A 27,921-nucleotide genomic window follows, 5' to 3' on the forward strand; every position below is an offset into this window, starting at 1 on the left:
CGCGGTGTGTCGCTTCCAGCCTTAAAATACAGGTGCCACTACAAGGTTTGGCAAGGAAAGTCTGAACAGGCACCAGGCGCAAGGTGACAGATCACTCCCGAAGACACCTGATTCTGGGCGGGGTCCCGCAGGACTTCCCTCCTCTCCTGGCAGAGCCTTTGCCAGTCTCGACCGAGCCTCTGGCCGGGATGCCCCGGAGCTCGAGGTGGGGGCGGGGGCGCTGGGGAGAAGCCCAGTCCTGGAGCAGCTCCGAGGGGCTCCAGGCTGCTGCGCTTCAAGCGCGACCCGACTTGGGGTCGGGTTTTCACAAGGTGGCTTCGGGGGCCGGCAGCGGTCGGCGCGGGTTTCCAAGAGTCTGAAGGAAAACCCAACTCGGGGCTGCGCCCTTGAGACTCGCGGAGGGGGGAGTCACCGCAGCCGTGCCCAAGCCTCGGGCTCTGAAGAGGAGGAGGGGGAAAAGATGTGCGCGCGTGTGTTTGTGTGTGTGTGTTGAGTGGTATTTAAGCCGAGGGAGGCGAGGACCCTAAAGATGGGGGTGGGGTGCATGAATGAAACCTTTTCGGTCGTTCGAGGTACCGACCCCCCGCCGTCTCCAGCGGCTAATAACCGTTTGGATCCCCGAGACTTGTCTCCCAGTCCAGTCTTAGTCTGTGACTGCCGGCGGGAGGGGAGTTTGAGATCTAAGTCCCACCCTCTGGGCTGGAAGCCTGAGGGCAGAGAGGGGAAGTGATTTCCTCAAGGTCACGCAGCAGACTGCGCCTAGCCCGGGCCGAAGCCCAGGTATCAGCCCCGCCTTGGCGCTGAGCCCCAGAACCTGGCCCTCCACAGGTCCGACGCTGGGAGGGAGGAAGGAGAGGGCGGACGGGGGCTGGATGGATAGATGGGGGGTCGGGAGGGGGTGAAAGCGCGCCGGACACCCATAACCCCAGGTCAGAGTTCAATGCGGAGACTCCTTCCTGAAGCCGACGACCCTGGAGTCCCGCCTCGGGCGCCCCCTCGCGTGGGGCCGCCGGGGTGAAGATGACGAGGGAACAAGGGAGCGCGGGGCGCTTGGCACCCAGTCCCACCTCCGGCGGGCTGGGACGGCGCGGTGCGCGCGGTCCCTTTAAGAAAGTTCGCTGGGTGAGTTCATCCAAGTTTAAAAACTCGTGGTAGAGACTGGAAAGGGGAAAGGGAGAGGGAGAGAAAGGACGCGGGAGAGAGGGGAAAAGCCCTGCCGGAGACTGGCGCGCCGCAGCCCCGGCCGGGGCGAGCCCGCAGCGCGCGGCGGGGATTGGCTGTGCGTTCCCTCGGAGACCGCGGCGAGGGCGGGGGAGGGGGCTGGCCGGGCCCCAGCTGAGGCCGGTTCCGGCCCCCGGCCCCCGCCCCCCGCCGCCTCCCGGCGCCCGCCCCCTCCCCCGGCGCCCGCCCCCCGCCCCGCCGCCGCCGCCGCCGCCGCGGGCGCACTCGCCGGTCGCATTGAAAAGGCGGAGGCGGCGGCCGCTCCGGCTCCGCTCCGGTTCCCAGTGCCTCCCCACGCCGCACCCCCTCCCCGCCTCCCGCACCCGCCAAACTTGATGTGACCCCCCAACCCGACGCGGCGGCTGCCCCTCACCGCCACCCCGCCCCGCACCCCCGGAGCGCACTGCTCACCGCGCCCCTCCCCACCTCCTCGCCGGGGCCGGGCGCCGCGCTAGCCCTCAGCGCTCCCTTCCCCTCGCCACCCCCGCCCCACCCCACCCCCCGCACCATGAGCAACCTGAAGCCGGACGGCGAGCACAGCACCGGCGCGGGCACCGGCGCGGGCTCCGGCGGCGCCCTGGAGGAGGAGGTGGGTCTGCGCCCCCGGGACCGGTCCTGTGAAGCGCACGCGGAGGGGGGCGGGGGACGGGGCGCGCGCGGCCCCCCGCGCGGTCTGGCAGCGGCTCCCGGCGCCTTCCCGCCGCTGCCCTTCGGCCGGGGAGGAGCAGCCCGTGTCCGGCGGGCGGGGGCGTGCGGCCTGGACTACCCCGCCGGGCGGGCATTGTCTCCCCGCCCTCCCGGGCTAGGGGCGGGTAGCGCGCCGGCCGCCGTCCGTGCGTCCCGCGGTGGGCGAGCTGCGCCGCGTCCGCCCCGCGCCCGCTGCCGGAGCGTCCCTCGTTCTCCACACTCCGCCCGGCTCGCAGTCCTCTTCCGAGGCGCTGCTCCCGCGTGGCCGGGACTCCCGCCTCGGCTGAGAGAAACGGCGGGATTAGCACGGCGGGCGGGCGGCACGCTCACTCGCTTGCACTTTCCCCCCTGACCCCTCCTCGTGACCTTGGAGGCCTGGGCCGGCTGCGTGGCACCTTGGTTCACTAGAGTTGTACTCACGGCGGGATAGACGGGCTTTCTTCACGGCCCCAGAGCCTGGGCTTTGGCAAAGATGTCAACTGACCGATTTGAGAAGGAGATGCCTAAAGACTCTCAGCCCCCGGTTCTCCTCTGTCGGATTTTGCCCTGGCAGCCAAGCCAGGACCCTAAAGCTGGCCCCCTTGGGATTCTACAAGGAATGCTCACCGGCCATGTGCTAGGAGGAGGGTGTCTGAAGACTTCATGGAATCACCAGCAGCAGGGTGGTTAATTGGATGTGGCAAAACTCGGGAGGGTGTGTCTATACGGGGTGGAGGGGTGGGTGTGTGAATATAGCCTTAAGGCTATCATTGAATGGAGACCAGAAGCTTGGCCGGCGGAGACAAAACTGGTGTGGATAGGAGGCAGGCTTCGTTGCTTTTTCTCTCTCTAGAGGGGCCTCTGCTGTGTCACTCTAGGGCCAGGAGACCTTTCCTGCCATGTCCGGCATGCTCTTGCCCAGGAAACCAAGGGCCAGTTATCCACCCTGAGCTCCCTTCCCTTTGGTCTGGGGGAGAAACCGCAGAGCCTGTGGTGGGGGTTGGCGAGGCTGCCTGCCTCCCCTCCAGTGGTGCCGGCCTCCGTGCTATAGGTTTGGTGCAGAATGGCGGCGGTGGCCGGGCTGGGCTGGGCTCCTCGCTGTGGGAGGGGTGGAGGAGGGTCACAGGGCTAGCTCCCACTCTTAGCAATTCAGAGGCCTGGTGCCAGCCCCAGTCCACCAATGGCATGACATCTTGAGAATCTAGGTCTAGATCTCGCTTTCTGTGGGGAAGGAAAGGCGGAATATACAACCCTTCACTACACCAGAGGGTCTGACATCTGTCCAGGAGTGTGGTGTGAGCTGGTGTTCTTTTGGCTTCTGAAGGCCTTGTCTGTCTTGGACTTTGATGCTGACAGTCTCTTGGCTTTGAGGACCCCATCCTGACCTTACCTGGTTGTTCAGAGTCTCCCTGAGAGTTGGGGGAGGGTGACAGGGTTGCTGTGTGTGTGTGTGGTCTCTACTGAAATTGTCTATCTCCAGTGAAGCTGGACATGGACCCAGAACCACTTCTGCTGGAGAGTTGACTTCAGCAAGGATTTTACCCTGCCTGAGACCCTCAGACCCACCCCTTTGAAGTGAGAAGGGTGAACCATGTGGCCAGTCTAAAATCTTGGAGAAATCATTTGAGGTACCGGTCACTTTTTTCTAACTAGCTTTTCTGAGAGAGAGGGCAGAACCCTCAAGAAGTAAAATTTCTCTCCTTGTGGGCAGAGGTGGGCTACAGCCCTGTAGTGCTTCAGGGAATCAGTGCAGTTGGTGCTGGGGAGGGTAGGGAGCATGAATTCTTGTTACTACAGAGGTCTAAAACCAAGGGCCACAGTGGTCTCTTGGAGCCCCACATCTGCTCTGGTCATGTAAGCATGAGAGTCGGCCCCTTTTCTCCGGCCAAAAACTGTTCAGCCAGGGTTCCATCTTAGATCGGTGGTTTGAGCAGGAACTGGACACATTCTCTTCAGCTTAGATGCCCCGTAGGTAGGCAGTTTTGCAACCCCCAAGAGCCACCACTGGGGAAATCCACCTTAGCAGAGGTGGTTCCTCTCATGGCTGACCTAGGCTGGCTCTCCCCAGTTGGCTATTGGAGATTAGCTAAAGCAAACCTAGGAAAGCAAAGACGATGTGGCTGAGCAGGTGGTTGTTAGACCTGGAGGGATGGTAGAGGCATTCCGAGAAGAGGGAATAGCGCATATAAAAATAGGAGTGGACTGTGGAACCACATGACTTGTTTGGGTGACTACGAGGAAATGCTGGGGGCCACAATATGAACAGCCTGAGATCATGCAGGCTTGGGAGGAAATCGGCATTTTTTTCTGTCACTTGGGAAGGAGTGTTAGAAAATCAAGTGTACCTTTCAATTGCAAGGCTATACTCTCCCCCGGGTGTGTCTTGGCTGGTGCCTGAGCTTCAGGTGAGGATATACCACCACACAAGAACCCAGCTCAGGTTGGGCTTGCCTCTGATGCTGCCCAGACCCAGACCCAAGCATTGTCTTGGCTTACTGATTCTTGAGGGATGGCTGGATAGTTACAGTGTTTTGGGGGAAAGATATATTTGGTTTGAAAGTATATTCTATTTTGAAAACAGAGACTTCACTTTCATAATACAAGGTAGTATTAAGTTACAGTAATTATTCATTGAGGGCCCCCTATGAGGAGGGGGGTATTTGGAATCTTGGGATGGGGGTGAGGTTCAATTTTCTAAAAGTTAAAAAAGTTTTAAGCCAGCTTAACGGTTATAGAAAAGCAGGGTTAAAGGTGGCTAAGGGAGCTACAGCTTGACCCCTCCGTGTTCTCCATCCCCATTTTTGTCCTTTGCATCCACTAAAGTTGGGTCAAAATTGCTTCCTGCAGGTCTGGTACCCCAGGGTCCATCGTGTGTCCTCTAATGGTCTCTTAAGAACCAGCTTGGTCCCTAGCCTCTGGCAGGATAGGTCAATGTTAGCTCTCAAATGAGTGAAGGAATTTTAGGGTCCAGTGTGTGGTTTGGGTACTGCCCCCTTTCTTTTTTCTGCCATCAAAAGTATTTGCCAGGATCTGGGACATCTTGGTGCTCTGTCTGAAGACTTTCTAGGGGATAAGGGGAGGGAAACATCTATGCTTCTGGGCTTTTACCTGGAAACAGGACCCAAGCAGGTCAATCCAGACAGGTTCTGGTAGATCAGACTCCCCTCTGCCCTGGGGATTGCTGGGATGTGTCTCCTTTGTTCAGATAACCTAATGGAGAGACTGAACTATTTGCAGTACTGTGAACCCATATCTTAGTCTTCATAACAGGTGTTGTTTTGAACATTTGACCATTTTAACTCATTTCACTCTCATAACAGCACTGTGACGTACTTATTTTATTACCATGTTATAAATGAGGAAGCTGAGACACAGGTTAAATAGCTTTCATGTAGCTCGTAAATGGTTGAGTTGGGGTTTGAACCCAGAGTTTGCTCTTAACACACTCTGCTGGCTCTTCTGTTTTATGTCGGGGGTTTGGATGAGGCTTGAGGGTGGAGAGGGGAGAGGATCTGCATCTCAGGCTCTTTAGGGCTGAGCTTTAGGTGATTACAGGGTCCCAAATAGAAGCCCAGGGCTGGCTCCAGACTAGTTCTCTTTGAGTTGGTCGCATCCTGAGACTGGGTGGTGGGAGCTGTCAGTCCCTGCGGGAGCAGCAGTTTATCACAGATGATGTTTAGAATTGTTGTTGTGTGGTGATAAAAACCAGATCAGGTGAATTCTTTACAGACAGTACATCCCCCTTGTAGCCTGTGCTGGGGCTGACCGCCTTCACCTCCCAACCCCTTGATTCCCTGTTGCTTTGGGCATCTTAACTTAAAAAAAAAGAGGGGGCTACTTCAGTTAACTCTAAAGTGACTGCTTTTCATTTGGGAGGCCTTTCTCTTACCTTTCTCTTGGGTCTCCTTATCTCCTCTTTCCCTGTAAGTGGCCAGCCTGACTGGTTCGCCCCAGTAAGAACTAGCTTCTAAGTATCATTCAATGTTTGGACATTCTGATTTCTCATCTCCATTTCTCGGGTGGAGCAGGGCAGAGGAGGCTGGCCAGTGCTGTAACTGGAGACAGGATATGAACCGTGCAATATTTTGTTCTGCTCTTATGCTCTCTACCCGTTTGTTGTTGTTGTTTAGTCACTAAGCTGTGTCCAACTCTGCGACCCCATGGACTGCAGCACACCAGGCTTTCCTGTCCTTCACTATCTCCCGGACTTTGCTCAAACTCATGTTTGTTGAGTTGGTGATGCCATCCAACCATCTCATCCTCTGTCGTCTCCTTCTCCTCCTGCCATCAATCTTTCCTGACATCAGGGTCTTTTTCCAGTGAGTTGGCTCTTTGCATCAGGTGGTCAAAGTATTGGCACTTCAGCTTCAGCATCAGTCCTTCCAATGAATATTCAGGGTTGATTTCCTTTAGGATTGACTGGTTTGATCTCCTTGCTGTCCAAGGGACTCTCGGTAGTCTTCCCAGCACCACAGTTTGAAAGTATCAACTTTCAGCACTCAGCTTGCTTTATCTCCACCCATTTATCACACTGGTTCTCCAGAGAGCCCTGGAGGTAGAGAAGAGGAGTCCTCCCACCTGCCCTGAGGTCTGAGCTCCTGGTCCAAGGCCATCCATCTCGGGTTACCAAGAGTTCAACTAGAGTGTTGGGTTCTGGCCGCATCTGGTGGCCCCCAGCCTCTGCTCAGCCATTGATTTTGGGCAGCGGTAACATGTCAGTTCTCTGCCATCCCCTGACCCTGGCTGCCTGAGAGGGGACCTCACACCCCAGGCAGTGTGAAGACCTGAGGCAGAGCCCATCTCCTATACTTCAGAAACCACGCTTCTGTGAGATGGGAACTGCAGACAACCCACAGAGCTTCCTGTGCCGAACCCTGTCTACTGCCTGCCCAGGGACCAGTATGGCCTCCATGCTTTCAGCTTCTTTCCCTATTCCATCCTTGGATGGGAAGAATAAGTTTACCCGTGAGGTGTGTCAAGGCTAGATGGGTCGCAGGATCGTTGAGTCTTCCATTCCTGAGGAGTCTGCTGGTGGATCCATCCATGTTGGGTGCCTCCAGAGTACAGCAGGGGCTGGGTGTAGTCGGAGGGTCTGCCTTGGCCCATCGGTCATTTACAGCCATTTAGAGCTGACTGAGGACAGGCCGTGGACTGTTAAGTCATCACGGCTACCTGTATAGTTCTGACCAAGGAAAAAGGACAGGGCCTGACCTGAACCATGCCGTGCTGAGTGTCCTGGCGTCTCTACCTCCTCTATGTGGTTGGCCACCTTCCCTCTTCCCAAGTGAGTGGTTTGTTTGTTTGTGTGTTTGGAGTTTGGCGTTTTAATTGGGAAAGATCTGGAGAAGTTTTTGGAATAGGACCTGAACTTTGGGGAACTTTTGTTTCTATCACAGCTGTGAAGAACTTCCACCCAGACTGGTCCCTGTTCTGATGTGTAGCTGCAGCTATATATGGGCACAACTTAGGATAGAGGGGTCCTACTGTGTTGGAGAAAGGGCAGCTCCAAACTAGAATACAGGTTCTAGAAGCGTTTCCATCCCTGAACAGAGACCCTCTCCTGACAGGAGCATCCCTTTAGGAAACTCATCAGACTTCGTCTGCCTCAGTCAGGTGGGGTACCGATGTGAAGGGCTCAGCGCTCTGTGTTCAGATGCATGGTGCCCTGCGTTCACTGGATTAATGTTACATGGTTTAAGGGTTGGAGGTACTGATTTTGGACCTAGGGGAAGGGCATGGGATTTCCCTAGGACAACTCCTTGAATCTGTGGGGTGGTGTGTAGCGGTGGTGATACCTGCAACCTTTGCCAGCTCCAGGGTCAGGCAGTAGTAGACGGGTATTGGCTGAGCACGCAGCAGTAAGAGGGACAGGGTGGGTGGATGGTACAGGGGGTGAAGGAAGCCATGCTTGAAAGCTTGGTGCTGGAGGCCCTGTGAGCCTGTCTTTCTGAGTTGCCTCTGAAAGCATGGTCCTCTGGCTCTGTCTGGAACCAGATGGAAAGCAGGCCCGGCCCCTGCCTCCAGCCAGCCTGGGAGCACAGAGTCTGCATAGCACAGTTCATGCTGCTTGGTTGGGTTCCCTAATGAGGTGCAGAGCAGGGCTCGCAGCAGCTGTGACCAGGTGTGCTCCCACGATGAGGAGCCTTTCATTCTTGGGGCTAGAAATAGCTTGGACTATAAGGTCCAAAGCTTTATTTAGGCCGTCTTAGTTCCTCCCGCCCTAACTTCCCAGGCAACTTGGAGTTGACCCCCAGTTCGGCCAGTGGCTGGCAAGGCACCTAATCCCTGAACTGGTTCCCTCATCTGTAAAATGGGCCTCTATCACTCTGCCTGTTACATCAGAGGCCCTTCAGGCTCTCACTCCCATGGTAGGTGCGAAAGAAGTGGAAATTACAAAGTGCTGCCCAAAGTAGGGCCTTAGAGCCAGGCCCTGATTCGTGTGATTTGGGGCCGGAATTGTCAGAGGAAGGCACAGTGCTGTGGAAGGCCTCCCAAGCTTGGACTTCTCCCCACCGGGTCGGACTGTGGTGACTTGGAGGTGTCCTCGGTCGGGCCGGCTGGAGGGAAGCCGGGCAGCGTCCTAGCTGGGAGCTGAGCAGCCCTGAGCTCCTTGCAGGACACAGGAGGCCCCAGGGTTCTGGGAGCGTGTGTGTTTGTATCTGTTTGTTCTTCTGTCTGGCTGTATCTGCTTGCTCTTTTCCCCATGTCCTTGTTCAGCCCTTATAAGTCCTGGGTCTGCGGGCCATGTCACCACATTCCATCCACCTCTCGTCAAGTGGCCCCACTGAGAGGGACTTATTTCCCCTGGGAGGGGTAAGAGCGACCTACGAGTGCCAAGGCTAAGCGCAGGACGCAGGCAGAACCAAGCCCCACCCCACCCCCTGCACACGTACACAGCAGAGAAGGCCCAGGCCCCTGAGATCTCTGCGGGGGTACGGTGCCTGCTCTGAGGTTTCCATTTGGCAGCTGCAGCATTGCCCCAGCAGAGAGACCCCTCTGAAGCCCCCGGGGCCTGGCTTCCGGCATCCTGCTTTCTCACCCTCTCAACCTCTGTCCCCTTCTTTCCTGCTTTCCTTGCCATCTTGTGGACAAAAAGGAAGGCGTAGGAGCCCTGAGCCCATGGAGGACAGTGCCCGAGAATCACTCGGAGACTCCATCACATTCTCCCCCTTCCCTGGTTTCTTAGAAGGTCAGAGTATGAAGGGCCCTGAGTCTAGCCCACCCTTCCTCTCTATTGCTGAGGCAGTGGTGAAGGCCTTGAAGCCACTTGCCTGGCTGCAGGGTTGGGACTTCAATCAGGCTCTTTGATAGTTGGCTGGAGGCACTTTTTCTTTTGTTTCCATGTCAGCTCTGTTGGCCGAGCAGGAAGCTGAGCCTGAGTCCTGTGTCTTGGTTCTCAATGGTTCTTTTCCCCTTGGAGAAGCCAGAGCTGACCTGGGCGTGATGATGGGCAGTGGACGTTTGCAGCAGGAAAACTGCAAGCTTTATATAATGCAGTCTGAAGCGCATAAACTCCTATAATCTGGCTGGTAGGGGCAGTAGTGAGATGCTGGAATGAGGTGTCCTGGGCTTCTGTTTGGACTCGGGTCTTCCTGAGGCTGTGGGGGGACCCTGCTTTACTCCAAGCTCCTTCCCCACTGCACAAGGCTGCTCCCACTCAGCCTCTGAGAGTTGGCAGTCTTTCCTTTGATCTCCCTATATAACTCGCTGTTTAAGACTAACCATGGATCCTCCAGAGGAACCTCTGTGCTCCCCCAGTCATCCCTCTGCCCTCCTAGCTCAGATGCTGAAGGTCACTTGTTCTGGACACCTAAGGCTGACCCCCACTGGGCTCTGAGTGGGTTGGTGGTGTGAGATCAAGGTCTGCCAAAGAGCCTTGACTTGTGAGCTGGGCACGCAGGGACACTGGGGTACTTCTGACGTGCTCGGTGACTTGGAGCAACTCCCTGGACCTCAGCTAAAAATAAGGTTCCTTCCAGCTCAGATATTCTGCATTTTGGTTGCTGGAGAGGGCTGGGAGTTGGGGAAGGATGTGGGAGGGGCTTACGAGAGGCTTGTTTTTCCCCTGTTTGGATTTCCCTCCTCCCCCACCCGCTTCTGTATGTGGTGTTTTCCATCCAGATGACACCAGGAGGGCTCCCTGTGCTAAGCAGCAAGCAGGCAGGGTTCAAAGCTAGCAAGATGTTTTGATGGAGTGGACAGTTGAAACAGTTCCTTTTCCGGACTGGATTCTAACTATCAGAGTTGGTAAAGGATTGCTACAAGGAATCAGTTTTCAAAGTGTTTTTTATCTCTTTGGTGTGATGTTTCTATTGCCCAGGGTCAAGTTTCCTAGCCTTGTGAGGCAGAGATTTGCCTGGAAGGCTTGGGTTCACGAGTTCTCTTCCAGTGAGTAGTGTTCCTGGTGGACTACTGGGGTTTATTTGGGAGTGGGGGAATGATGGGGGTGGCCCTGGTATTTTCTACCTCGGCATCCTTTGTGGACAAAGATCTGGGCCCCAAACGGGGTCCCCAGAGTTCAGGGTGCTGTCTCAGACAGTACAGGGCTGGGGTTTGAAAGGAGGCTGTGTTGTCTTTTGGAGTTAAAGGATAAGGGGGTTTAATATCTAAGGATGAACCACTGTTTTGACAGCAGTGTTTACCCCTTTCATCTCTTGTAAAAGCTGGTGGGGACCTCCCTGGTGGTCCAGTGGTTAAGAATCTGCCTTCCAAAGCAGGGGATTCGAGTTCAATCCCTAGTCAGGGAACTAAAATCCCACATGCTGTGAGGCAGCTAAGCCCGCAGACTGAAACTAGAGAGGAACCCACATCTACAGCTGAGATTCAACAAAAGAAACTGGTACATATAGAGCCTATCCTGTCAGCCACAGCATCCGTCTGCTGCGCTTACCTAGGAAGCTGAGTGTTTATGCTGCGAATGAAGGTGGAGCAGCCAGGCCCCAGCCTGGGCTGACTGAGTGTGGGGTCCCCCCAACTAGGGCAGGATGACTTTGGGGAGTAGCCTTGTGGACCCCACGCCCCCATCCTATCCCACATGGGGGCTTTCCTCTGGCTTTCCTCCTGCAAGTCCACCCCCCCCACCCATGTGGTCTGGGCCCTGTGTGTGCCTCAAAATAAGTCTGATAGGGCTCCCTGGTAGTCCAGGGGATAAGAATCCTCCTGCCTAGGCAGGGGACACAGGTTCGATCCCTGGTCCGGGAAGATTGCACATGCCACAGAGCAACTAAGTCACGTACCACAACCACTGAAGCCTGTGCACCCTAGAGCCGGCGCTCCACAGCAGGAGAAGCCACCTCAGTGGGAAGCCTGTGCACTGCGACTAGAGCATAGACCCACTTGCTGCAACTAGAGAAAGCCCATGCATGTAACAGTGACCCAGCACAGTCTAAAAAGAAAAAGGCTGAGGGGGAATTCCCTGGTGGTCAGTGGTTAAGAATCCACCTTGGAATGTAGGGGACGTGGGTTCAGTCCCTGACTGGGGGACTAAGATCCCACAGGCTTCAGAGGATCTAAGCCTGCGTGTCACCGCTACCGAGCCTGGGCACTGTGGAGGCCATGCACCACAACTGGAGAGTCTGTGCCCCCCACAAAGAAAATCCTGCGTGAGGAAACGAAGATCCTGCACGTCGCCAGCTAAGACCCAGTGCAGCCAAGATAACAAGAAATAAATACTAAAAAAAAGAAGTAAGGCTGAGGGTGGAGGCCCCCACTTCCTGTGCCTTCCTCCGCCCCTCCCCAGAGCAAGGGAGGAGGGAGGAGCAGGCCAGAGGTCGTTGGGAGCTCCGTGCACCCGAGGTCTGACTCTAGCTGGAGGAAAAGGGCCCAGGACCACACAGGGAAGACTGAGCCGGCCCCAGGAAGTCTGCCCACCAGCGATAGCCTGTGGGCTGGACGCCCCGGCTCCTGGCAGCCTGAGGGAAAGATGGGCAGCAGGGCTTGCTTGAATCAGCAGCCTCGGGAGCCCCATGCCATGCTGCCTGGGGACACCGTTGTGCTGAAGGTCAGCCTGTTGCCTTAGGCAGGCCTGGTGCTGGCCGGGGCCTCCAGTGAGTCTGCTTCTGACCATCATGAAGGCCGTACACTGTGTCTGTGATGGTCCTGTGTGGGGACACCTCTCTGGCCACATTCCTTGTCTGTGTTGAATTTGATGCTTCCAGCAGGTTCCTCAACATGTGTCTTCTTTCACTGGCCTCGAAAGATTGCTCATCGTTTCTTTTTTTGGCTGAGCCACGAAGGTTGTGGGATCTTTAGTTCCCTACAGAGAACTAAATCCTGGCCCACAGCAGTAAAGGCGCCAAGTCCTCACCACTAGGCCACCAGGGGATTGCAAAGGATTCCCTATCTCTTCTCTACCCCTCCCCAATCACTACCTTCTCCACCCTGTTCCAAACTTACCTTCTAACTGTGCCAAGAATGAGGCTGTGGTCCAGCATGATCTGCTGGTACATGCCATGAAAGTGACCATTTCAACAGGACCGTGGTTGCTTTCCATGTTTCGTGGCGAGAGGTGTTCTCTTGGCTTGTGTGAATGCTTTTGGAGAGAGTGAGTGTATGGAAGGAGAAGGGCCCAGGTTAAACAAGGCTGGTGCCTTCCAGCAGCCTGGGATTGTGTGAGCAACCCCTTATACTTCCTCCAATTACCCTAAAACATTTTTGTGTTGAAAGTGTTGGTCACTCAGTCGTGTCGGACTCTTTGTGACCCCATGGACTGTAAGCCCTCCAGACTCCTCTGTCCATGGGATTCTCCAGGCAGGAATACTGGAGTGGATTCCCTCACCCTCCTCCAGGGGATCTTCCCAGTTGAACCCAGGTCTCCTGCATTGCAGGCGGATTCTTGTACCATCTGAGCCACCTGGCAAGCTTTGTGGAATGGGCCATGGGTTCTTTGGTTAATCTTTCCATCTTGTATCAATGGCAGTTGGTCCCTGACTCCTTGTCCGTGCTTGACTCTTTGCTGAATGTTGTGTCTGATTGTTGTGAGGCTGGCACTAGTGATTTGCATGGAGCAGTCGTCACCAATGCTGGCCTGAGACCCAGGACTGTTGACCTGACCTTACAGAAGTAACTGCATGTGTCTGTCCCTGCCAAACCTTAGGATCCTGACGGTGCCATTAGATTGCCTTGTCAGCTTCCTATTCTGAGCCTCAGTTTTGTCATCTATAAAATGAAGTTGTTGAACTAGCTGATCTCCAGTGTCTCCCACCTTGGATATGAGCTCCCTGGGGAAGAGGAGCACTAAAGAATCCAGCGACTGCCTAAGGTCATCTCCCGTACATTCCTAGCTCCAGTCTGATCTGGACCTGATCCAGCCTCACTGTTGTTGGGTTTCTCAGTCTTTTCCTTCTCTTTTGTGACCCTGTGGACTGTAGCTTGCCAGGCTCCTCTCTGTCCATGGGATTCTCCAGGCAAGACTGGAGTGGGTTGCCATTTCCTTCTGCAGGGGATTTTCCGGACCTAGGGATCGTATCCGCGTCTCCTGCATTGATAAATGGATTCTTTATCACTGAGCCACCAGGGAAGCCCCCCAGCCTCCTTAGGCTTATAACTAAATGGCCTGCGGTACCTGACAGGTGAGGTTTTCATGCAGGTAAATGTCGAGATTATCTGAGCCCTAAGTGAACAAGCATGTTGTTGAGCCTCTCCTGTATGCTGGGCATAGAGTAAATAAAGTGTGCTCATCATCCTGGAAGGTGGATGATATCCATGTTGCACAGGAACTGAGATTCGGAGCGATTCAGCAGCTTCCCCAAGCCAAGCATAAAGTTGGGAAGCAAACCTGGTCTCGCTAACTAAAGCCTTTCCCATTTATGGCATCACTCTGCTATGCTCGACCACATTCGTCTGTGGCTCTGAGTCCCTTTGGAGGGACCGAGGGTGTAGAGATGGGGGAGGTCTGAGGTGTTGAGCCTGGCTCTAAACACCTTGGAGGATAGGAAAGTTTTGAGACTTGTCTCCTGCCTATGGATTTTGGAGTCCAGGTGAGTGCAGACTGGTAGGACCAGTAAAAGACCAGGGGGTCTTTAAGGGCCTTCGTAAGACTTGAAGGAAAGTGGAGTGAGGAAATAGAGGGATCTGAAGGATGGATGCCCTTTAGTTAAGGAATGAGGAAGGGGCGGGCTGTGGGGCAGCACGAGCGGCTGCCAAGCAGCGTGTCTCTGTGGGTCTTTGTTGGGGACCTAGGGTCAGTGGGCTGGGGCAGGACCTGATGCAATTGGAGCACACAGCGGGTAGGTGGGCGCTGGAAACTCTGTCGTCTTGACATGTGACTGGCCAGTCTGCTAAGCTCATGCTTTCTGTCACTGAAACTTTGCCGTCATCCTAAACAGGCACTGAGGGAAGGGTCTGGCTACTGGAAGATGCATGGCAGCTCCTGACTGATCCTTGGGGCTAACGAGGCTGCCCAGCCGCGGCTCCTTCCCCACAGCCAGATGAATGGCACGGATGGCTGAATCAGGGTTTCCTGGGTCTTACCCAGCTCTGCTCCAAACTTTCATGAGCCCTTTCTGGGGCCTCAGTTTCCATGTCTGCAAAAGGGGACAGACAGAGGGCACATTATTTGCTGGGGTGTCCAGGGTCAAGTAAGAACCAAGGAGAGCGTGCAGGTTAGCCTCCCAGCAAAGGGTCTGTGATCTGGCAGACGGGGGGGCCCACCACCTAACCCATCACGGCTTTGACCTTGGCTTGCTTTCTAAGGGATGATGGCCCAGGACAGGATGGGACCTGTACTGTAGCCTCTAGAACCTAAAAGATGAGAAGCAGAAGAGGAGAGTCATGTAGCCCAGAGACGGCTGGAGACCAGGGTCTGAGCGGGGAATGAGGGAAAGATCCCCCTTACTCACTCCCGCCTGCTTCCTCAAGCAGGAAACTTTGTGCTGAGAACTTTCTATTTTAGGGGGCCTCTGGGGAAGTCTGGCCAGAAAGGAGCCATTGGAGGAAGGATTTAAAATTAGCTGGGGTGAGATGGGTGGCCCCTGGGGAGGACTGAGGCAGAGGCTTCCTCTGCGAGGCAGCTCTGGTTCTGTGTCTTTGACCCGAAGTACGTCCCGTCATCCCGGGAGGAGGGGCCGGGGCCCCGACTGGCTTGTGCACTTTGAGTCCATTCTCTGGGGTAGGCTGGGCTTCCAGTCTGGCACCCCAGAGCAAGCATCGTCTCTACCAGTCTGGCTGAGCAGCTGGGATGGAGACCTGGGTTTTGAGTCCTTCTGCCTTTAAAAAAACAAGCTGTGTGACCTGAGAGAGACATTTCTGTTTGGGGGTTTACATGTAAATGAGAGGTCTTTCATCACAGGGCAGAGGGGTGTCGAGGACAGCTGCCCTCTGGAGTCCAGGAGCTCGATCGAACCCTCCTGGAGCCTGGGCTGTCTGGTCTCTCCCAGATGTTTCTGGAACAGGGCGGTGCTCAGGAGCTGTGTGCGCAGGGACACAGAGGCCAAGGGCTGTGAGGCATAGGGAAGCCTCACTCCCCAGCCCAGGAGCAGAAGTGTGTGTGGCGAGGGAAGGCATCACTGAAGGGGATGGGGGTGTCCAAACTGGCAGGGGATTCTGGTGGAGTTCTGCTTCTTGGCGGAAACTCATGTGAGAGAAGAAGCTGTCCTTAACCCGTTCTATGAGCTGCGGGCTTGGAGCCATTCCTGTGGGGTGGGGTGGGGTCACTGGTTACGAGCAGCGGTGGGGCTGGTTTCCTTTGCCATTCCTGTCTGTTGTTGACATGTGCGTCATTGGAGAGAGAGAATGTGTGTGTTGGGTGTAACTTTGCCTGACTGCTCTGGGCTCCTGGTTTACGCCATTGTCTCCAGAAAGGCTACACAGGCCTTCATCAGAGCAAGGAAGTTCTTTGGTGCCTTTGGAGGGGGCTGTGGCACATTAAAGGCTTTGAAGAATAAACCACGTGACGGGTAGGCTGAGGCATGTGAAAGTGTTAGTCGCTCAGCTGTGTCCTACTCTTTGCAACCCCATGGACTGTAGCCTGACAGGCTTCTCTGTCCATGGGATTTCCCAGGCAAGAATACTGGAGCAGGTTGCCATTTCCTTCTCCAGAGGATCTTCCTGACCCAGGGATCAAACTCAGGTCTCAGACCTGCATTGCAGGCAGATTCTTTACCATCTGAGCCATCAGGCATGTGAACTTGTTTTTAGTTGTCAGTGATGAGTTGAAGACTTACTTTTGGCTTCATGGTATGAGATGCGGCTTGCAACAGGAGTTGAGGGAATTCTCTGGCAGTCCAACAGTTAGAACTCCTGAGATTTTACTACTGAGGGCAAGGGTTCGATCCCTGGTCAGGAAACTAAGGTCCTGAAAGCTATGCAACCAAAAACAAAACAGGAGTCAAGAGTATTGGGAAGCTCTCCTCTTTTGGATTTTTCATTACTCAGGAAAGCACAGTTTTAAGATGTTTTTAATGGATCTACACTCTGAAAAATCTCCTTCCCTTGTAATAATTATTGGCTGATCTGATCTTGCTGGCTGCATTTAGCCAGCAGACGTGAATTAAGAAGGTTTTCCCGCCAGTCCTCTCCTGGACTTCACCCACTGTCCAGGAGATCAGGTTTGCCAAACCTGAGTCACGAGATGGGCACCTGGTGTTGAGACCCAGCTTCACCTACAGCTTGTAACTTTGTTGAGGTCAAGGCTTGAAACTTATACCATCCTCTGCCTCACTAGAAGCTGGCAAGATCCTACTCATTCTTCAAAGCCCAGCATCATTGTTCCATCTCTGACTCCTTCCCTAAGTTCCTTATCCAGTAAACATTTAGTACCAGCACCCTACAGAGAGCTGGGCAGAGAAGCAAGAACACAACACATACCCGGCCACTGAAGAGCCTACATCTGGCTTAGAAAGCAGGAAGAGATGGATGTGAAAATGCTGGGCCCTCTGATGAAATCATTCCAGGGCTGGAGTAAACTCCAGGGTGGAGTTTACTTCTTTGCCTCCCCATCAAACCAGACAGAGGCTCTCTCCCCCAGGGGTCCGTGGCATCTTCTGAAAAATATGTATGTTTCTACCTGTGCTTTTCTTGGAGGTCAGAGACCATAGCTTTCTTCAAGGCTCAGAGGGGTCCTTGGTCTGTGCTCTTGTTAAACAGGGCTCTCCTTGGGGCTGTTTGGCAGTGGACAGTCTGCACAGACGTGCTTGGCTCGTGCTTGTTGTGATACCTGCAGGATGAATCCAGAGAGAGGGGGCGGTCCAGAAAGGATTCTGAAAGATTAAATGCTGTCAAACTCTGGGTGCTCGTTTGCCTCAGCCTCTAAAGGAGGCTCGGGAAATCCTGAATTCTTCCTTCAGCCCTGGAAGGATTCCAGTTCGTTTCCTGAAGGAGGAGGCGTCATCCTTATTCTCCTGTAAGCCTGGTCCTCACCACCGTGGTCTCTTCCCCAGGTCCGGACACTGTTCGTCAGTGGGCTCCCTGTGGATATTAAGCCCAGAGAACTCTACCTGCTCTTCAGGCCGTTCAAAGTGAGTCTGGACCCAGCCACCCATGGGCAGAGCTTTGGATGGAGGAGAAGCATCAGGAATGAGTCCAGACCTGAGCTGGGCAGCAGGAGAACCATTAGAAACTGTGATCGCAGACCTGGCTCTCTGCCCTGGTTCGGCTGACTCACATGTGGCTTGTTGTCATTTGCTGAGCCCCTCTGAGCCTCTGTTTTCTCATCTGTAAAGTGGAGACAGTAGAACCTCAGTAGACTTTGCCATATAAGGAATCTTTGAGATTCAGTGTGGCATTTTCCATATGCGGATAAGAAAACTTAAAGAGGGGAGGTCTGAGCTTCCAGATGACAGGCTAATGGAGCAAAGGGGAATTCCTGCACGAAAGGATGAATGCAGCCACATGATGCCCACCCTTGTGCTAGGCTGTGTGATGAGGGCTGAGGGCGCTCAGCAGGGGGTGGAGGTCTGGGTGGGTCACCTTTGGGCGGGAGAAGAGAGTGAGCTGGGGAAAGGTGGGGCTGCAGGGTGGCTGGGGTAGCACAACTGAGGTGTCTGACCTTCCCTTTTAATGATCACCTCTCTCTGCAGGGGTATGAAGGGTCCCTGATCAAGCTCACATCAAGACAGGTAATTTCTCTCCAAGATTTTTCTTCGTCCCAGCCCCGACCGGCTGCTGAGCTTGGACCTAAGCCAGTTCTCTTGTCCTCAGTCTTGAAGCATCTAGCAACTGATACCTACTCCCTGTCATCCTGGTCCTGTCCTGGGCTGATGAAAAAAAAGTAGCCTCCTTAAAAAAAAAAAAAAAAGTAGCCTCCTTTGTAAAAGGATGAAAAAGTAGACAGGTTCCCTCTCCTTACCGGTCAGCTCCTGGTCCCCACTCTCTGGCCCTTGAGAAACTATAGTGGGGCTGGAGGCTGAGGACCATGGAGGTGGTGGCTGTGCCCTGACTTCTAGTGCCAGGAGTTCTGGGGCCCAGAGTCTTTAGGGGCCATTTGTGGTCTGGACTGAACCTTGGCAGAATGAAGTTGGGAAAGTTTTGAACCTGTTGCCCCTTGATTGAACCTGGATCCTTCCCATGCCCTTGATACATCAGTGTTCCCTTCCTTGCTGGGTGAAACACTAGCACTTAATTACCTGCCTGCGTTAAACAACAACAGCAAAAGAGCAGGTGACGTTTCATGCAGTGGGGTAACGCTCTATTGGCATCATTTCCCAGAAAGTGGTACCTGGGTGGGAGAGTTTTGGTGCCCAAGAACCTTTCACTGTTCTTCCTATTCAACATCAGGAGGATATGGACAAGATTTATATATATATATTTGTTTTGTATGCTTGAGGGGGAGATGGAGTGTTGGGAGAGATGCAAGGGTATTCTCTCTTTTTCCTACTAGCCTGTTGGTTTTGTGATCTTTGACAGCCGGGCAGGAGCAGAAGCAGCCAAGAACGCATTGAACGTGAGTAGATGGAGAACAGGCCTTTCTCCAACCCACAGACTTCTAGACAGCGGGATTTCTGTTGTGTCTCTCGCAAACCTTCTTTCACTCCACACCTAAGGAAAGAGCCCGCAGATGTATCTTCCCCAGCTTTCCTGGGGCAGAAAATGGCTTTACCATCTGTGCCAAACGCCACTCCTCACAAGGCCCAACCAGCGTGTCCTTTGTCTTGGCCTGTGTGGCTGAGTCTTTCAGGATAGATTATGGGGGCTGCAGTGGACAGTCTGGGTCCCACAGAGTAAAGCCTCTCCCTTCCTCCTCTTCTCACAGGGTATTCGCTTTGATCCTGAGAACCCTCAGACCCTGAGGCTAGAGTTTGCCAAAGCCAACACCAAGATGGCCAAGAACAAGCTAATGGCTACACCAAATCCCACCAATGCTCACCCCGCCCTTGGAGCACACTTCATCGCACGGGACCCCTGTGAGTGGCACTCAGCGGCCGTCTGCTGCCTTCTACCTGGCAGAGCTGGGGGCCCTTGTGGATGAAGTTGCATGCAGAAGGCACCCCTGAGGGAGTGGATGCTCGCCCCCTTTTCCAGGAGCTTCTTGCACCCACCGTTACCCATGCCCGCGGGTCCCAGGCTTCCTTCCACCCCCACAGCCTTTGCTGCACGTTACCCTGAGCTCCTGAGCTGTTGGTTCTGCCCAGCTTCCTCGCAGCCCGCTCTGATCCTCTTGGGTGAGACGAGCCCATCTGAGGGCTTCTTGAAGCAGACAGGCTTCTTGAAGCCTGGCCAAGTTACTATGGTTTCTTTCCTAGAATCTAGGGGTCCTTCGGGGGAGCTGAGAAGGGACCTCATGTTCAACAATAGCGTTGGGTACCATTCTCTGCTCGGAATGGGGTGGTGCAAGGGGGAGCCAGCATTCTGATGATGGTGGCTCTTGTCTCCACTGCAGATGACCTGATGGGGGCTGCTCTGATCCCCGCATCCCCAGAGGCCTGGGCCCCCTACCCTCTGTACACTACGGAGCTGACCCCAGCCATCTCACATACTGCGTTCACCTACCCAGCCGCCACCGCTGCTGCTGCCGCCCTGCATGCTCAGGTAAGCCTGGACGGGACAAGCAGGATGGGGGAGAAGGAAGGCTCTGAGCTGGCCAGGCTCCATTCCTACCTTGCCATGGACCGCCCAGCTCCCCAGAGCTGTCACAGCACTGCTGCTTGCTTGACAGTACCTTTGGGGTTTGAGATGTGACAGGGGGAGGAGGGGATAAGCTGTGAGGCCACGTTCAAGCTATGCTGCTAACACGGAGTGTGAGAGAGCTGCCATGGGTCCACTAGACACCTGCGGGCAGGCTATGCCCATTGTGCCTGTGGTGATGGAGTGTGGTCCCTGGGCCTGGAACACTCGCCTCTGCCTCCTCCTGTTTTCATGAACTCTGAAAAGCTCTGAAAGATTTGTCTGGATGTTTTTGTTTCTTCTTACTCATCTGGAAATTAAGATTAGTATTATCTGCCTCAGGTTGTTGTGAAAATTAAATGTTAAGACATGTGAGGGGCTAGAATTGCACCTGGAACCTCCAAGGTGCCCGTTGGTCGTTTGCTCTTGTGTTCACAGAGCCTGGACACTCTCCAGGCTGGGCGGAAGATGCAGCCAGCACTTCTGGGGGTGGAGGGTACAGCTGGGCTGGGAGGGCTCTATGCTTGCCCAGTGCCACGCCGGGGTACCACGCCAGGTGGTCAGCCCTCAGCCGTGCCTCGGTGCTGCAGAGACAGGAGAGCTGGGGTGTGGTGAGCGCACTTGGGCTGCTTATCAGCAAGGTGAGCGAGCTGAGGCTCGGGAAGAGCAGCTTGGCTGTTGAGAGGTGGGGAACACAGGTCACTTGACCGGGGCAGTGGAAGGAGACGAGCAGTTCAAGGATATGAGAATACAGGACGGAGGGTTTGCAGAAACTGGAAGCTGAGATGGGAGGATTTGGGGGGTCTGCTTGCAGGAGTGCCAAGTGTGTGTCCCATCCCAGGCCTTTGAAGGACTCACCAAGCCCCAAGGTGGAGGGCTCAGATTCCCTGGCTGCTACCCTCACAAAGAGTCCCTGGGCCACGGCTGCTTGGGTTGAACGAGGGCAAACATGTGGTTGCCCTTGGCAGTCTCCCCAGCTGTGTACCACAGACATTGGAAAATTGATCTAGGCAGGGAGGTGGCAAGGCTCTTCTCCTGAGCACTGTTTGGGGATTGACCACAGACCAGCACTGTGGTGGGCACAGAGCCGTGAGTGAAGACAGTCCTCTGTGACCTGGCGGAGTGCAGAAGGTGGATGGTGCTCCCCACCAAGCAGTGGGGTCGGGGGGTGTTAACTGCAGGGGCCCCAGGAAACCTCTGATCCCAGCTTTGCCACTAGTTGGCCACCTGATCTTTGGCAGGTGACTTCACCTCTGGGCTTCCATGTGGTCCTCAATCTGTAAAACGAGAGGGCAGGACCAGATTGGGTGGAGAGCTTCTACCCCTATCCGCTCTGAGATGCTAGGCCATGACCACATGAGGCAGAGTCTGGGAGCCAGGACAGTCAGAATGTCGGATTATTCAGGAGCGACACTGCTACGCTTTTCAGGGTGGTGCCCCCAGCTGGCTGGGAGTGGTGTGCCATTCCCTGTTCCTAAGCTTCTGTGCAGCAGGACTGTGTGCCCGCCTCCTGTCTGCCTTTCCAGCCTGCTCCCTCCCTCCCCATACCCCGTGGCTGCCTCCATCTAAGCCCTGTCTCTCTTTCAACACCTCTGTGACCTTGTGCAATTTTCTTGACCTCTCTGTGTCTTCATTTCTTTGTGAAATGATAGTCTTAGCTGCTTTATAGGATGGTTGGTAGCCTGTAAGCATAGAGGGAGTGCTGATGGTTATTTAACATTCCTGGTGGCTCAGGTGGTAGAGAATCTGCCTGCAATGCAGGAGACCTTGGTTCCATCCCTGGGCCAGGAAGATTCCCTGGAGAAGGGAATGGCTACCCACTCCAGTATTCTTGCCTAGAGAATTCCATGAACAGAGGAACCTGGTGGGCCACAGTCCATGGGGTGACAAAGAGCTGGACATGACTGAGCAACTCAGCACACATTTGATGTCTGATTCCCCCCAGTCACCTCTGAGGCTAGAGGACTCGTTGTGCCTGAGTTCCTGTCACCTTGGCCTCCCTGGGAGTGGGGTGAAGGCCACCTCGCAGGATGGTGACTTTTTTCAGGAGGCAGCCTGAAGTGATTGGATCAGGTGGTGACTAGCCCAGGTCCCGCTACCTGAGTTCTCTGCACAGCCGTGTCCTTGACAGTAACACACACTGTCAGGACCAAATGCAGTAAAAGACCTGAAAGCATTTTCTTCCTTCCTTCCCCGCTCCCTTCCTGGCTGCATTGGGTCTGCATTGCAGGACACGGGGTCTCTAGAGCCCTTGGGCTGGCCCCGTGGTTTGTGGCTTGTGGGCTTAGTTGCCCCACAGCATGTCAGATCTTAGTTCCCCAGTCAGGGATCGAACCCATGTCCCGTGCATTGGGAGGCGGATTCTTAACCACTGGACCACCAGGGAAGTCCCTAAAAGCATTTTCTAAGTAGTAGCACTTTCTCTTTAACTTCCAAGAGCCCCATCCCTGCCCCCGCTCCCCCGATGGTGCTGCCCCAGAGGTGGAGGTTGCAAATGCCTACATGAAGGAAGTGGACACTAAGGAGGTTATTCTGAACTCAGAGGATCAGTAGCCTGCATTTTTCTTTCCTGAGGGTAAGGAGGTGATTTGGAGAGGTGGCAGCAGCCAGTAGACAAAAGGGGATGAACACTGGTCGCTCCATTCTTACCCCAATATGTACATTCTGACCTCCTGCCCTCTGCCAGCAGCTCAGCCTGAGCAAAACTGAATGGGGTCCTCGTGTAGTTGTGAGGACAAGACCTGCAGGAAGAAAGAGGACGAGCTAGATGGTTCAGGCCTGAATCTGTATTGGCATGAGTGAGGCTGTCTTGTTGGACCTTCTGATCATCTTGATAGAAACATCTCCTTTCAGAGGGTTTGGGTGGCAGGCGCATGCTAGCGTCGGGCACATGAAGATGTTGGCCTAGAAGCAGGGTTCTGCATGTCCCCATGCATACCAGGGCCCTCCCAACCTGGACTTCTTTTTCCATTTCAACCTGAGGATATGGATCTTTCACTGTGGCCCTTCTCCCCAACCCCCTTATACTGGCTCAGCCACTTACTGATGAGTTACACAAACCCCCCTGCCTCTCTTTTCTTATCTGTATAATGGAGATGATAATAGCATCAACTTCAGAGGGCTTTTCTGAGGATTAAATGCACTTAGTGTGTGAAAAGCTCTAAGAACAGCATCTGGCATGTGCCAGGTGCCTAAGCATTAAGCTGTTAGAGGTCTGCATTCATGAGGAGAAATAGATAGGGCTTTTTCTCTTTTCCGTTTGCTGCTCCCCAAAATATCAGCACTTTTAGTCCTTAGACTTGGTAGGTGGTTGGACATAGTGTAAGTAAATCCATGGGTATGAGCCTTTCACACAAATTACGTGTTTAATCGTTTTAGAACTAAAATATCGGGACATGCTTCCATGTCAGTAGATCTACATTCTGGCTGTCCTGCCATCATGTAAGTGTGTCTAGCTCACTGTAGATGGCAGGCAACTGAGGCTGAGGCTGTTTACACTTTTTCTCTTTGCGCTGATAGGCTGTGCTGCCATGGACGCCCTTGTTCACACCTCTCTGGGCACCTGTCCTGCTTGTTTTCCTTATCATAAATTTTCTAGAACTATCACAAGGTCAAAGTGTAGACCTGCCAGTCTGGGTTAAGTAAGACTGAGTACTGTTGAATTTGACTGCATCACATGGCATGCGGGATCTTAGCTCCCCAACCAGGGATCGAACCCATGCCCCCTGCAGAGGGAGCTTGGAGTCTTAACCACTGGACCACCAGGGAAGTCCCAAAATTGACTTTGTGATGAGCGAGGCTCCTGTATCTGTTGGCTGTTCCTGTTTCTTCTCATGTGGATTCATCCATTCGCCCACCTTTTGGTGTATCTTCTCCGTCAGTCCCAGGTTTGGGGGGGGACTGAGTGTGCGCCCCCAATTCCTTTGTTTGGTTGCTGCTCCTCTTGGAGCTCTAGGCATTCTGGATGCCCATGGCCTGTCCCTGTGGGATGGCCACTTAGGACTCCCAAGCCCCCTCTGAATGACTGGAGGCCATGAGAGGGGACCGGCCGCTCGCTCCCTGCTGAGCTGGCCGTGACCCCTGAGCCTGAGCTGGGGCTGGAATGGACCATGCTTCTTGAGGGACCTGGACCACCAGCCTCTCCCAGGCATCTGAGAAAAGTGGAAGCACAGTGCTTCAAGGACATTCTGTCCACTTCAGTGGCACGGCCATCCTGAGCTCAGAAATGAGGGCTTTCCTCTACTTCCTCCCCAAGGAGGCAGCGGCTATCTCAGGCTCTGGAGTGCAGGGCGCAGCACCTAGTGAAGAGGGATGGGCCAGATGAGGCAGGCTTGCTTCTGGGGCCCCTCAGCAGCTGCTGTGGGAGGAGGCTGGGTTGGAGGCCTCCAGGGTCCCTCCCACTCTCATCTGATACTCTCCCAGCTCCAGCCCTGCAGGGCACTCGCCCGCCATGCGCTTCCTTGATGAGGGGCTGCTCCAGCAGCAGGCTGGGTGAAGGGTGGTGGTCTGGGCCCACTCAGGCTTCCCCGAGCTGAACTGGCTGCAGGCTCCTCCCGTGGCAGCGGTACTGGTTTCCTCGTCGCCCCTCTCTTGGGGAATGAGCTCTGGCGGCCAGCTGGGCTTCCGGCTGGGAGGGCAGCCCACAGCTTAGCCAAGGGGAGGAGAGGCTTCCTCCCACTCAGCTGTCAGCCAGGAAGGGAGGGAAGTGCTTCCAGATGTTTAAAAGACAGGAGAGAAAATAAGGTGGCCTCTGAGACTGGATGCCTCCACGAGGCTCTTGACCCTGTCCATGTGATGTGGGTCCTAATCCAGGTGGTCCTGGCAGGTCGGGGTCAGCTGTGTGCTGGTAGCAGCGGTGCCCCATCCTTGGAGCCCAGAGTGTCCTTCTGGCCTTGGGCAGGTGGCCTGGGACCCAGTTGTGCCATGTGCCGAGTGTCCTGGCACCTCAGAGGAACCAGCGCCAACTTCCTACAGAGCACGGGGTGGTCCTGAGCTGTACAGCACCGCACCTGGGATTCTGAGGGGGCACAGGAGCAAGTTCTCAGCCGCCAGGTAGCCTAGCGTTGCTTGATGTCTTCTCTGCTTACGGCAGCAGGGACTTCGGCAGCCAAGTGGGTGCTGGGTCCGACTGTCCAGTTTCATGAAGATCGTCTCTGTGCCCAGCTGCTACTTGGTTTCCTCCCCAAGGGCTCTCCTGAGCCATCCCTCTTTTTCCTAAGAGAAGCCTGGCTCCCTTCTCTGAGCTCTCCTCCCCCAACCCCTGACTCGGGGCCCTGTGATGCCCTGCCCCCACCCTCCTAGGCAGCCAGGGGCTGTCTGTGTCGCGAGGGGCAGGCTGCCTCCTCGCGATCTTGGCTTGGCCCCCAGCACAGCTCACGATCCAGACTCCTGGCCCTCGGAGAAGGGCGTATGTGTCGTTTCCTGGCCTGTCTCTGGGAATCCCGCTTTGGGGCCACTGCTCTGTGGGGCCTTCTGGCAAGTCCAGGGTTGAGGTTGCTGGCAGGCTCAGCTGGTAGGTTACAGATCACTAGAATTAGGAGTCTTGTAATGGAGCGGAATGGGCTTCCCTGGTGGCGCAGTGGTAAAGAACTCGCCTGCTGGTGCAGCAGATGTGGGTTCAATCCCAGGTGCGGAAGATCCGCTAGAGAAGGAAATGGCAACCCACTCCAGCATTCTTGCCTGGGAAATCCCATAGACAGAGGGGCCTGGTGGGCTGTAGTCCATTGGGTCACAGGAGTTGGACACAACAGAGGGGCTAAACAACAGTAATGATGGAGGGGACAGGAGGGGTGGCGGATGGGTGTGGAAGCGTCAGCTGGGTCACAGCTGCCTCCCTTGACTCCTACAAGGACAGCAGTCACATCTGGGAGTCCTACCCCTTGGAGACCACACAGACTTTGGTTTCTAACGAGTTTTTATGTTCTGTCCTATCTGATCCTTGTGGACACCCTGTGACTTTGTTGCTGTTGAGTCGCTTGGTGGCATCCGACTCGTTGCAACCGCACGGACTGCAACACACCAGGCTTCCCTGTCCTCCACTGTCTCCCGGAGTTTACTCAAGTTGTCACACCCTGGGGCTTAATCATGTCTGTTCTGGAGCTGTGAGGACACTGAGACTCAAGAAGTTGAGAGAAAACGTGTTCGGTCCCTTCCTTGATGTCAGGAGTCGCACACTCTCCTGGTTAAGGGGGATGGGCGCGCCCCCCACCCCCTGCCGGCTGCCAGGACTCCTCCCACTGCTGCCAGACTCAGTGGAGGAGTGAACACCTTTGTAACCGTCCTCTCATTTGAACCTCCATCCTGTAGAAGAGGCAGGTCAGAAGGCGCTCTCCCATTCTGGGGATGAGGAAACTGACACCCAGCGGTGAGTAACTGGCCTGACTCCACCATCAGAGACAGCGCCAGGACTCGGACCGGGGCACGGAAGGCCATGTTTCTCGGGCTCCCCCGTTGAGCGAAGGGACTGCTCGGCCAGCTCCTAACCTTGGCTTCTCTTACAGGTGCGCTGGTACCCTTCCTCTGATACCACCCAGCCAGGATGGAAATATCGGCAGTTCTGTTAGTTCTTCAGTAAGTGCTGGCTCTGAGACCAGGACAGAGAGCCTCCCAGAGCCCGGCCTCCTGCAGGGCCACGGCTCCTCTGCCCAAGTCCTGGGGGCTTGCTGGTGCTCACCCGACCTGAGCTTGCACCGGGGGCACTCTGGCTGGTTCTCCCCATTCCCCCAACCCTGCCACCCCCTACCCTCCACCTGGCAGCCTCCTTGCAAGGGGGTGGGCCTGGGTCCTGCTCCAGTCTCCCACCTCTGCTCACGTTCCCCTCTCTCCCCCCTCCCTCCAGGTCTTGTCACCACAGCTCGAGGCCCCGGGGGGAGGAAGCCGCCCTTAGCGCCCCCTGTCCCCAGGTGGCCCTGCAGAGTTGCTGCTGCTGCCCTCCAAAGACTGTGAATTCTAAGCCTGACTCAGTGGACTCTTTTCCTTCCTCTCTTCCTCTTCAGCCCTGTCCTGTCCCCCAGCCCCACTCCAAGGCCTCACGGCTGGATTCAGGGGCCTTCTCGCTGGGACCCCCAGGCCCAGCGGGGAGGCCTCCCTGGGGACTAAGCAAGGCCCGGTCTCCAGTGCAAATCTGCTTCCGTAGCCCCACCTCAAAGGCACGAGGCATTTAATTTTGCATGTTTTCTGGCATGAATTAAGACACTTAAACTTGTGTATATGTGAGTGTACAGTTTGTTCTCACATTGGGTCACCATGGTAACAAGGCCTGGCCACTAACAGCTCATCATTCCTGGTCCCTCTCCCGACACCCCTGCTCTGCACCCCCACGGCTTCAGTGAGGACCAAGCCCCGCAGCCAGTTCCGCCCGGCGGCTGGCACCGCGCCCCCCCACCACCCCACTCACTTCCAGGCTGAACAGGAAGGACCACCCAGCCAAGACAGAACATTTTCCTGGTCATTTCAAATCAGGGTCCTCTGTTTTCTCCTCCTCAGATGGGCCAACAACCATTAAGAAAATCCTTTCTCTACCCGTTTTGCTTACCTCTCCCCGGCACACCCCACCCCTGCCATGGCTCCTCATTCTTTCCAAACTTTGAAACCAACCAAAAAAGTGAAAGTATTTTTGTACCCTGTATAACAAAATATTTATGCAACATAAAGGATTTTTTCGTGTGTGTGTGCAATTAATTATTGAAGAGACCTTGTCCGCCTTGTCAGATAAGTTTAACGTTTTCGTTTGAGGCATGAAGAAGAAAAGGGTTTCCATTCTCCAGCAGTGAGCCTTAGCGTCAGCCATTAGTTTAAGAAAAATGAAGGAAAAATTGTGCAATTTTTTGTTTCATGAGCACATCAGTGCTTCGCCTTTGGCCGCAGCCGTGGCCGTCTTGCCGTTTTCAGACTTGGGAGACGAGGTGGCTGTTGTAATTGCTGAGCCTGTGAGAATGTGAAACTGGATAATATATGAAACGCAAAATAAAAGAAATCATCCAAAGTAACTGCTCT

The 27,921-nt window shown here is 54.9% G+C and overlaps 1 protein-coding gene and 1 long non-coding RNA gene across 3 annotated transcripts in view; one reads left to right on the forward strand and one right to left on the reverse strand.

Annotated features, from left to right (window-relative positions):
* Window positions 1-1,927, reverse strand: part of LOC139035617 (uncharacterized) — a 43,803-nt gene extending 41,876 nt beyond the window's left edge. Inside the window, exon 1 of the long non-coding RNA XR_011488246.1 lies at window positions 1,739-1,927. This is a non-coding gene — a long non-coding RNA (uncharacterized lncRNA). The remainder of the gene's footprint in view (window positions 1-1,738) is intronic.
* On the forward strand, window positions 738-27,914 carry RBPMS2 (RNA binding protein, mRNA processing factor 2). 2 transcript variants are annotated; one of them, XM_070469135.1, is made up of 9 exons: window positions 738-828; window positions 930-1,122; window positions 17,265-17,342; window positions 17,904-17,942; window positions 18,704-18,766; window positions 19,076-19,226; window positions 19,703-19,851; window positions 26,427-26,496; window positions 26,765-27,914. In XM_070469135.1, the coding sequence occupies exons 2-8, from the start codon at window positions 1,021-1,023 to the stop codon at window positions 26,487-26,489; spliced, it is 645 nt and encodes a 214-aa protein (XP_070325236.1). In that variant the 5' UTR covers window positions 738-828; window positions 930-1,020; the 3' UTR covers window positions 26,490-26,496; window positions 26,765-27,914. The 2 variants fall into 2 exon arrangements, with proteins under 2 accessions (XP_070325236.1, XP_020738054.1); XM_020882395.2 differs by lacking the exons at window positions 738-828; window positions 930-1,122 and adding an exon at window positions 1,431-1,810.
* The last annotated feature ends 7 nt before the right edge of the window (window positions 27,915-27,921 follow it).

Source organism: Odocoileus virginianus, chromosome 6 (assembly GCF_023699985.2).
Source record: "Odocoileus virginianus isolate 20LAN1187 ecotype Illinois chromosome 6, Ovbor_1.2, whole genome shotgun sequence".
In the NCBI taxonomy this organism is placed as follows: domain Eukaryota; kingdom Metazoa; phylum Chordata; class Mammalia; order Artiodactyla; family Cervidae; genus Odocoileus; species Odocoileus virginianus.

Coding starts and splice junctions, on each gene's coding strand:
- RBPMS2 (XM_070469135.1), top strand. CDS start 1,021: ATGACGAGGGAACAAGGGAGCGCGGGGCGCTTGGCACCCAGTCCCACC. Junction 18,767..19,075: donor CAGCCAAGAACGCATTGAAC/GTGAGTAGATGG, acceptor CTCTTCTCACAG/GGTATTCGCTTTGATCCTGA. Junction 19,227..19,702: donor CTTCATCGCACGGGACCCCT/GTGAGTGGCACT, acceptor TCTCCACTGCAG/ATGACCTGATGGGGGCTGCT.